A 10,545-nucleotide genomic window follows, 5' to 3' on the forward strand; every position below is an offset into this window, starting at 1 on the left:
AGGCCAAAAACAAATAATCCTTGAGATGCTCACTGAACTAAAGTCTTTCAGGATTTCCTGACGTTTCGCATGACCCTTTTTTGTCTGACGTCTAGCTCCAATTGCACAACGCCAGTGCCGTTCAACCATTGAGGTTCCGCTGTATTGGTGTTTTGATAAGACATAGTGCATTGGCGCTATGAGATAACCCCTTTGGACTTAACCAATAGAAGGCTTTCCCACATTTGCCCGTAAGACTTGTCCACTAACCCAAATGTGTGGCTCTGTGCAGCAGGAGGGAGGTCTCAAATTGACCTTCCAGAAACAGGGGCTACCTCTGAAGAGAGCCTTGGACTCGGAGGAGGCACCCCAGGCCCAACAGCAGCAGCAGCAGTATCTGGCCCGGCTTCACGACCTGCAGAGTGCCTCTGACACGGGCCTGGCCGACATCACCAAGCCGCAGTGCAGCTTCCAGAACGGTACGAATAAAAAAGTAGAGTAGACGGGTGCTTTTCCCCTTTATCGCAACACAAAATGGCAGCAAAGCTCATTGCAGAGATTTATTTCTGGGTGCTTCAGTGCCTTCAGGTCTTGCTGGCACAATGAGGCTGAACGGGGTTCTGGATAGCCAGCCGGTGGTGAAGCGGCGGCGGGGGAGGAGGAAGAACGTGGAGGGCATGGATCTGCTCTTCATGAACAGGACTCAAGTCCCTGATCAGGTAAAAAAAAAAAAAAAAACGCATCAAAAGGATATTCAAATATTAGTAACAGAAATGGGAGGATACAGTAATATTTTTAAATTGAATTACATTATTTTTTAAATTAACTCATTCACTGCCATTGACGTATTTGTTTGTCTTTTCACAGTCCAGCCATTCAATCCCAGGAATTTATTTATATTTTTTTTTACATTTTTTCAAGCGTTTGGGTACAAGAGTGTCTGAAAATGTCTGGCAGTGAATGAGTTCATTACAATAATCCAAATTAAAAACGTTGATTACTTTCTAAGTGAGGAAACGTACAAATTAGCTCGGGATTTAACAATGATATCCCCCACTATACAGAACATGACGCAAAACGATACAGTACAAAACTGCCATGAAAACTGGGATGACCACCAGAGGGCGATGATGGGTGAAGGGAACATTCAGTGTTTTCAGCAGCGCCCTCTGGGGGTCAGCAGGGATGAAATAGAACCTCAAATGTTTCCAGACGGCTCCCGGGTGGGGCGGCATCGGCCAAGTGGGCATGGCTCAGACGCCAGGCTACAACCACCAGATCTCGGGGCCGGGCCCGGAAGACGTGGAGAGCAGGGTCCCGGTCATCAACCTCAAAGACGGCACCCGGCTGGCTGGGGACGACGCTCCCAGGAGGAAAGATCTGGACCAGTGGCTGAAGGAACACCCGGGCTTTGTGGCCGACACGGGCGCCTTCATCCCCGTGAGTTACCTGCCGCACTGGACAACATTTCGATGTACTGTATGTTGTTATCGTTGTTGTTGTTGTTGTTTTTTTGACACGTTTGTCTTGGCGTTCAGGGCGTGAACAAGATGCCTCTGCAGTTCCACGTCCAGGACGGGCGACCCAAGCAGAAGAGGCACCGCTGCAGGAACCCCAACAAGATCGACGTCAACAGCCTGACGGGCGAGGAGCGAGTGCAGATCATCAACAGGAGGAACGCTCGCAAGGTGGGGGGGGCACTTTATACAGCAAATGCAATGAACCGCAATATTGTAAACTAGTCATGCAACGGTACGTTTAGTACTACTAACAATAATGCAGCAATAGTATTTAGGATTATTCCAGTAGTAATACAATAGTATTTTAGCAATACTAAAAAAACTGTACAAGAGCAATTAACAGTAGTGGGCAGTCCGGCACTGACGGACGCCCGTTCTGCTGACGATAGACGAATGACGGGACCCTTTTTAAAATAGACGGACTGATGAATGTGGGTTTTATTCCGTCAGTGGAATCGTCATTAACCGCGTCCGTCAGTCCGTCACTAGCGGATGCTCGTATTAATGATGGGTTTTTTTAGGGACACAGAATGATGGACCAACGGACTGAAAGACGTTTACGGACTAACGATTACAATTAGTCATGAAAAATGACGAATGACGGACCAGCAAACTTTTGTAAAATGCCCATTATGCTTTTATGCAATATAAAAAGAGTACTATGCTTTTATGCAATATAACAAGGGTACAACAATGGAATTTAATCATACTGCAATAGTTCTTTTAGTAAGAGGTTCCTCTTTCATTTCTAAAGGAACTGCAATTTCCGACTATCCCCATTACATCTGTTCTATTTTTTTACCTCAAGGTGGGTGGAGCTTTTGCGCCTCCCCTCAAGGATCTGTGCCGCTTCCTTCAGGAGAACCCCGAGTACGGCGTCCCGCCCGAATGGGCCGATGTCGTCAAGCAGTCGGTGAGTCCGGGAAAACGTTGTATATACTGTACAGCAGGGGAGGGCAAAGTACGGCACTTGAAATGCTTTTTAAGAGCGTTTTTGGTGGAGGAGCATATTGTGTGCTATTCACGGGAAATTACACTTAAACTTTTCTTCTTTCAGGGCTACCTCCCAGCGAGCATGTTTGACCGGATCCTGACGGGTCCCATCGTTCCCGAGGAGGTGAGCCGGCGAGGGCGGCGTCCGAAGAATCCTCTGGTGAAGGCGGCTACGGCGGCCATGACGCCGAACGCTGCGGCGACGGCGGCGGCGGCGTCCTCCTCCTTGGGCCTCAACCCCCTGCTGGCCAACGGGCTCCTGGCGGGCATGGACCTGAGCGGCCTCCAAGCCTTCCAGCAAAACCTGCAGCTCACCGCCGGCCTCATGGGCCTGCCCCCCTCGGACGCCGGAAACCTGGCGGCGAGTAACCTGGCCGCCATGTTTCCCATGATGCTCTCGGGTATGGCGGGGCTGCCCAACCTGCTCGGCGTGGGTGGCTTGCTCGGGAAGAATCAGGAAGGAGGCGGAGGAGGCGCGGCTGGCGGAGGCCCCGAGGACAAGGAGATGGGACTTGGCGGCGGGGGCGGCGCGGCGGGAGAGCCGTGTGCCGTCAGCGGGGAACGGACAAAAGGGGGCGCCGCCGCCGCCGCTTCCTCCCAAAGTGCCTCGTCCACCACCTCCAGCCCTCCTCTCCCTCTCAACCCCTTGTTGCTGTCCAGCATGCTTTACCCAGGGATGCTTCTCACTCCAGGCCTTAACCTCCCCGCCGTGCCCAACGCCCAGCCCGAGCACACGCCACTCCCCCCCCCCAGTCCTCCTCTTCCTCCTCCTCCGCCTCCTCAAGCGCCTGTCGTCAAAGCGGAAACTTTGGAAGATGACGACGACGACGACGACGACGACGAGGAAGAGTCGGGAGAGCCCAAAGACAACAGCGGGAAAGCCGAGTCGTCTTCATCCGAGTCCGGGAGCTCCTCCTCTTCCTCAGACGACTCCGACTCCAGCAAGGACTGATGGAATATTCAATTATTTATGTACGGGCCCCTTCCAAATGTATTCATATATTCACATATATGTGGATCCCCCCCCCACCGACCACCACCTATCACCCTCCTCCCAGCACTTACGATTTCTTTACGTGTAAATAACTAACTAAATTGTTGTGTATTAAAACAAAAATGTCATCAAGCAAAAAAAACAAAACAAAAAAAAAAAAAAAAAAAAAAAACTGAAATCAAATTTCAACGTTTGTGGAAGAGGTAGCGTCTTGTTTCCAGACATTTTGCATGTCGGACTTGAGTAGAAGCGTCACCTTGTAGGAGAAGAAAAGGCATTATTGTAATTATGAAGTCAGGATTTAATTTTATTATTCAAAAAAAAAAAATGCATCGAGCTGTACTATTAATATATTTTGACGGTGGGGGTTATGATGTAAATAAGACACGCTTGCTTTGCAGATCATGCGGATGTGAGCAATAACTCGGGCAGCTAACGAATGTCACTCAAGCTGTAGATTCCCTCACGTTCCAAAAACGGCTTTTCACCTTGGTCCTGTCATGCATTCATTTATTTGGTTGTAGTTTTGGTGAGCGCACGGTGGACTCGTGTTTTTAGCGCGTCCGCCTCCCAGTCGAGAGGTCCCAAGAGGGCCTCCCTGAGCGGACGTTACGTGTCCTCCTCGTGCTTGCGTCTCTGGTTACTCCGGCTTCCTCCTGCGTCCCAAAAACGTGATTTTCAGGTTGTTTTGAAACTCCAAATTGTCCATCGGTGTGAATATGAATGTGAGCGCTTGTCTGGTTGCAGCCTGTGATTGACCGAGCGTCAAGAGAGGGGAGTAATAGAGGTTGTTTTCTCTCACCATTTCCACTGGAAATTCACCAACCCCATCGCACAAACAGAGCCAATCTTCTTCATTTTCTTCCAAGAGCTTCCTGATCGGTTGCGCCTCCTCTTCCTGTTCCCCAGCACCCATCAACCACTTTTCGATGGCACAAGCACAAAAAAAAACATGGTCTTGATTGTTGTTCGACAAGGCGGTGCCACATCAAGATAGCGTGCTAGCATTTTAGCTAGCTGGGGCAAGGGCTCGAACAATATGGCGACTCACGTTTATTTTTTCTTGCTTGTTTTTTTTTTTTTTAGCTTCAGCTTAGATTTAGAAGTGACCTTATCTTGTACCTCTGCTTTTCAATCCTCTTATTGTTCTGTTTTTTGGGGGTGGGGGGGCGTGGTGGTGGAACGGGGGCGCCAACACTGGAATTCTAACAAAAGCCGAAGTACCTTTGCCAACCTCTTGTGGACTGTTAGTTCATCAACACTCTTGATTGTGGCTGTCGCTCTGTTCTCCCATGGTCAGTGAACGCACCCAGACTGAAAAGCTTGCAGTGATTTACACACAATACGCTTTTTATTTTTTTTCTATCGTAGTGCCCTGATACGTATGTGACTATTATGGTACAATCTTACACACGCACACACACACACACACACACACACACACTACTGCTGTACAGGAAGGTGTCATCCATGTCATCACTGAGACAAGTTGTTTTTTTTTTTGTTTTTTTTTTTTGTTTTATTTCAAGCTTTGACGATATCCAAGTGTCACCATGGTCAGTTTTTGTCTTATTTTTCAGAAGTAATATTTTGCGCTCTCTTTCGCGCTCTGTGTAGTCAAACCAATTTCATGTAGTCGAAAGGAGGAGAAAAAAGGAGGGGGAGGGGGGATGTGTCTTTTAAAACAGACAAAAAAAACAAGTCATTTGTAATTTATTGGATTACTTTCTATGAAGTTCTATAGAGGAAACTGAGGTTTAATTATTTTTATTAAACATATTCTTCTGACTATCCATCAGGTGTCAATTTGTATGAGCCATGTTTATATATATATTTTTTTAATTGTGTTTTATTTTATTTTTGAATTACTCAAATTGGTTAAAAGATGTCGATAAAATGTATTACTGACTTTAACTGCTGAAAAGAAGCCAACGCGTTTTCTGTTGGTGGTCACCTTCCAAATGAGACTTGTTCCTGTGTGGACGACGTGACTGACGATGACAATCAAAAGATTTTCTTGGGCGTGATGCAGTAACGACGGCTTCTGTTCAAAGTGGGTGGTTTTCTTGCTTGCTTGTAACAAAATCATGCTCTAATCCTGTCCAAAATCAATACTTTTCCTGCATGCATGGTCATGGTGGAATCATTCTCAAATCACATTCAAAAAAGCTAAAAAGAAAAAAAAAAAAAAGAAAGTCATGTTGCATTCATGTCATGAACTAATTTCCTTGTTTAGATGTAAAATCTTTAGAATCGAATTCTAACCCAAAATCTTTTTTTTTTTTTCTTGTTTAGAAATAATCATTGTCTTTCAAAATCTAGTTTTCTTGCTTAGTTTTAATGACAAACATTTTTTTGGGCTTAAAATTATTCTCAGATCTCATTGAAACACATTTTTTTTTTTTAAATCAAGAGTTTTCTTGCTCTGACCATGATCTAGTTCACAATCGTTTGTTGTTGATGATGTTGTTCAAAATCAGTAGTGTTCTTGCTAGGACATAACGGATCCCGTTTACAATCAAGTCCGATTTTTTTAGAGTTCAAAATCCAAAGTGTGAGGGTCCCGGCTCTAGTTGTCATGGTGACGGCCACCCTTGCGGTGTTTGCCGTCAACAGGTGTGCGTTGCCTGGTAAGTGAGTTAGCAAAACAATGGGAGGACGACCCGGGTGCAGGTCAGGAAGTGAACACGGTCGCCATTGGAAACGCTCGACTCGCATAACAGCACACCTGAGATTGGAGCAGCACTTTAAAGTTTCGACTGGCGTGAGGCGAAAGCAATTCAAAGTGATGGGCTGCAACACCAGCAGGGGCGCCACCGCCACCACGGGAGTGGAAACTTCGGGAAAGCCGTCCGAAAGACCCAAGACGGCGGCGTCTGCCTCGGCGGCGTCTTCGCAGAACGTTAAAGTGGACGAGGAGACGGACCAAGAGGAAGCAGAACAAGTTGCCAGCTGACGCACGCCATTAGGCTTCGTCGCATAAAGTAAGTCAACAAACATCTGCTTACAAATATACAATAACGAGACTCTTTGCTGCGAAGGAAGAACGTTGAAGTGATACATCTTAACTTAAAGACGATGCTCTTTGTATCTCAGGGAGAAGCCAAGTCTAGCCTGGGTTGTGCGTGGAAAGTACGGAGTATGAGAACACGCACTTTTGGTGCATTTGTTTCAAAATCACTTCTGGGAGCAATTTATCTTTAAAAATCAAATAAAATTGTTATATTGAGAGAATGAATCACACTTTAATGAAGAAGTAAAAATAGAATGTAAATTTACAAAAGATAAAGTTTCTAATGCAATCAAGAGGCACACTTATTAGTTCATACTAAGACGAGAATAGTGTTACGACTATTACTACAAAAAATGGCTATTACAAGACAAATGATATACAATTAGGAAAATAAAATGTCTAATAATTTCGTCCATGGAATTAAGTCAGAACATTATGAGAGTAAAGTTGTAACATTATGTCCGCTGATAGTGTAGTGGTACACACGCCTGAGTTGTGTGCGGGCAGCGTGGGATCGATTCCCGCTCAGTGACAGTGTCTATGTGTGCCCTGCGACTGGCTGGCGACCAGTTCGGGGTGTAGTCTGCCTTCGCCCATTGACGGCTGGGATAGGCTCCAGCAACTCCCCGCGACCCTATATAGGATAAGCGGTTTGGAAGATGACATGACATGACAAGTTGTAACATTAAAATTATCTGGGAAAAGTTCATCTTACGAGAACAAAGTCATTTTGTGATATACAATGAGGAAAATAAAATGTCTAATAATTTCGTCCATCGAATTAAGTCAGAATATTATGAGAGTAAAGTTGTAACATTAAAATTATCTGGGAAAAGTTCATCTTACGAGAATAAAGTCATTTTGGGGGGAAAAAAAGTTGTACTTTCTCCAAATTACAGTTGTAGTATTAAGAGAATACATTTGAAAATGACAATAAAGGCTAACGGAACCGTAGCTAAGACTGAATCTTTAAAAAGTGGTATGTGTTTGAATTTTAGTTTCATCTTGTTTTTTAAACTTTTTTATTTTTATTTTTTATCATTTACAGATTTGCTTGTCCGGGAGTGAATGAAAAGAAGGACACAACGCCACACTACTGTCCAATTCAATAACGATGCTCATATTATTAAAGTATTTTGGTATGTTATTGATTGATTGATTTATTGTTTTCTACCTTTACAAATCTGGGAATCTGCTGTAATTCTGCCAGTCTGCCACTAGATAGCGACGTGGTGTAGGAAAAAAAAAACTGAGCAGCAGTTTTTCTTTCTTCCACCAGAGGGTCGCAGCGGCCTTTGCATAATCGCGCCAAGTCGGAACCGGCAGGATGAAGTCATGGATGTCCAAAGCAAAATTGAGAAAATTGGGTTGGCCCATGTCACCAGAGAGGGAATGATGGAGGTTGTTTTTCAATGCAGCCGACTCTCCTTTCATTCAATTCAATTTCCCCAACTGAGGACAAGCTCTATAGACAATGGACGGATGACTAGCTAAAGCAAAAATGACACATGGGTGAGCTCTTGTGTCAAGAAACGGAATCATAGTGCTTCTTATCCTTATTACGTCCTTATTACGCGAGGTGGAAATTTACCTGACTGAGGACAAGGGCTTTTATTTTAAAGGTCAAAGGTAAAAAAAAAAAAAGAAAAAAAAAGATATATATATATATATATATATATATATATATATATTTTTATTTTTTTTTTTTTTAATGGTCAAATGTCAAATCCATGAGAAGTGACCAAAATGGACCAAAAGTAGATGATGAACAAGCGGAGAGGAGGTCGTGAAAGTCCTGAAGACAAATCCAGTTCAAGTGAACTTCAAAAGGTCAGCAGATATAAGGAGACATGCGGACCGCCACCAGTGGATGCTAGCACAACGACTAACCTTTAGGGTACAAAATTCAACCAGACATAACGACCTCATCTTATTCAGGCACTCATGGATTTTTTTAATTTATTTTTTATTAAGTCACCTTTTGGATGGTCTGAACATGCCCAAAAAGTGTTTTGGCACATCTGCTGTGTGTATGTAAATGTCATTCATTTGGCTTGTACAGTATGTGACTTTCAGAACAAGATAATTTTTCTGTAGCGAGCTCAACTATCGCATTTGATAAAGAAAGAAAAAGTGTTTACGGTATTTGTGTAATAGTGGCTCGCGTATGACTATTTGGATAGGACTGAATGGCTTATTGTTTTTGTGGGGTTGCAATCACTCTCAACAATTAGTTCCTACAGTACTGTTGTACATACAGTGCATGTGTATGTATAATTGTGTGTGTGTGTGTGTGGCAGGTGGCCGTCATCTGAGCTGAGAGGTATAATAATAATAATAATTATTATTATTAGGCTCTCATATCCTTTCCCAGGCCTAATTACATGCCGTCCATTAAAATGCTAATTGGTGCTATAAAAGGGGGAATTAAAAGGCTCATTAAAAAGGCTTTGTTCCAGCAGCCTACCTGCATGACCACTGGTGCTAAAGTCTAATAATCCCTTTTAAATGGTTGAGTTCAGATGAGGGTCAGCGTCTTCTCATAGGGGGCGCTATGAGGCCTTTATTGTCATTCGACGCCGTCAATCATTACGCGTGCCAAAAGTTTTTATTTTGTGTTCAATTTTTTTTGCTTTTTAAATACCGTTTTATAAAGTCGAATCGCGATGCCTGAAAATGTTTAAATAGTCCATCCCGGTCATGGGAAGCACAGGTCGATGAATTTGTATGTTTTGTCTCGGTGATGATATGATTGTGTTTTGTTTTTCGGCTGTGGAAACTCCCCTCTTAGGTTAGCTGTCTCCGAGAGGTCGCGGTTATAAACCACCAGGAGCATGTTTGGTTCAGGCTGGATGAGTAAGTAGTACATATGTTGGAGTTGACGTGGAGTCATTCCGTTGAACAGTGCAATGTCCACCGGGCCGGGATGTGATATGACAAGCAGACCGGAGCCTCACGGCGCTTTCTGCTCCGCTTTCTTCCAAGCACGGTGACCTGCTTGGTGTATATACGTACACGGTACAATCGCACAGTAAGTCATTCTGTGTCAAGTCAGTTTGTCATAAACATACCGACCTTACTGTAGATAGTCATAAAATACAACATTCATCCTTGCGACCTTTAAAAAAAAAGAAAAAAAAAACATGGCTACACTTTACAAGGCTTGTTACTGCCACATGCTTCTCTTTTATTTATTAGCCCGTCCACAGCTAGCTAGCATGCATTTCTGTTCTAGCCGTCAGTTTGTAAAAGCGTAACAAAGCGATGCCTCGTCCGTCTTGGTTTTTCACTTGAACGACAATGAACTACGTAGGGATGTCACAATATTGGCAATATCGTGATGTTGCGATATTAAAATTGCCACGATATATATCGTTGTCATGTCGCGATATTAATAGCAGCGAATTGTTTTCCATTCGTGCAGTTCCAGCACCCTCTGGTAGTTAATTTATTGGTGCAGTTTCATTTCATGCCACTTATGAATCGCTCTTTGGTGCATACCGCAAATCGGGAGTCCGTCAGTGATGGGCTTCATCCATCCATTTTCCGAACCGCTTTTCCTGACGAGGGTCGCGGGACTCTGCGATCAGTGACGTCATTCGTTAAAATTCCATCAAAAAAATATGACCAGGCCAGAACAGTAATCATCATCACCACGCGTGTTGTTTTGTAAGTATGAGTTTGCGCACGTGTGTGTGTGTGCGTGTGCGTACGAAGACACGTTCAATCTTTCGCGCCTTGGCAAGCAGCTGCTCCATTTTCCCTTCACATCAACAACAGCGCGGCAGCCATATTCTGCTCGGATGTTGTCATATCGCAAAGGGGCACGGAAAGGATGAAAAAAACAAAACAAAAACAAGACATGATAGCGTTGGCTGGGTGTGCATCACGTTTTGCATTGCCAAGGAGATGGAACGATTTATCCAGGCCAGATGCCGACCATATGAGCGGATGAAGTGCAACGACGTGACATTTGCTCCACTTTAATGACTTTGCGGGGCTGGGCCATGCGTGTTAAAAGCAAACAAACCATAACTTTCCCTGAC

The 10,545-nt window shown here is 44.3% G+C and overlaps 1 protein-coding gene across 7 annotated transcripts in view; it reads left to right on the plus strand.

Annotated features, from left to right (window-relative positions):
• The window catches only part of chd9 (chromodomain helicase DNA binding protein 9), a 79,138-nt gene extending 73,859 nt beyond the window's left edge, over positions 1-5,279 (plus strand). For 5 of the 7 annotated variants that reach the window (XM_086026869.1, XM_086026870.1, XM_086026872.1 and 2 more), the window contains 6 exons: positions 272-458; positions 559-698; positions 1,192-1,419; positions 1,518-1,667; positions 2,308-2,412; positions 2,557-5,279. In XM_086026869.1, coding sequence (XP_085882995.1) covers positions 272-458; positions 559-698; positions 1,192-1,419; positions 1,518-1,667; positions 2,308-2,412; positions 2,557-3,444 — 1,698 coding nt within the window. In that variant the 3' untranslated portion in view covers positions 3,445-5,279. The remainder of the gene's footprint in view (positions 1-271; positions 459-558; positions 699-1,191; positions 1,420-1,517; positions 1,668-2,307; positions 2,413-2,556) is intronic. The other 2 variants (XM_086026871.1, XM_086026873.1) reach the window with 1 other exon arrangement.
• The last annotated feature ends 5,266 nt before the right edge of the window (positions 5,280-10,545 follow it).

The sequence above is a fragment of the Filicampus tigris genome, chromosome 3, assembly GCF_054856515.1.
Source record: "Filicampus tigris isolate MCC_2025a chromosome 3, RoL_Ftig_1.0, whole genome shotgun sequence".
NCBI lineage: Eukaryota > Metazoa > Chordata > Actinopteri > Syngnathiformes > Syngnathidae > Filicampus > Filicampus tigris.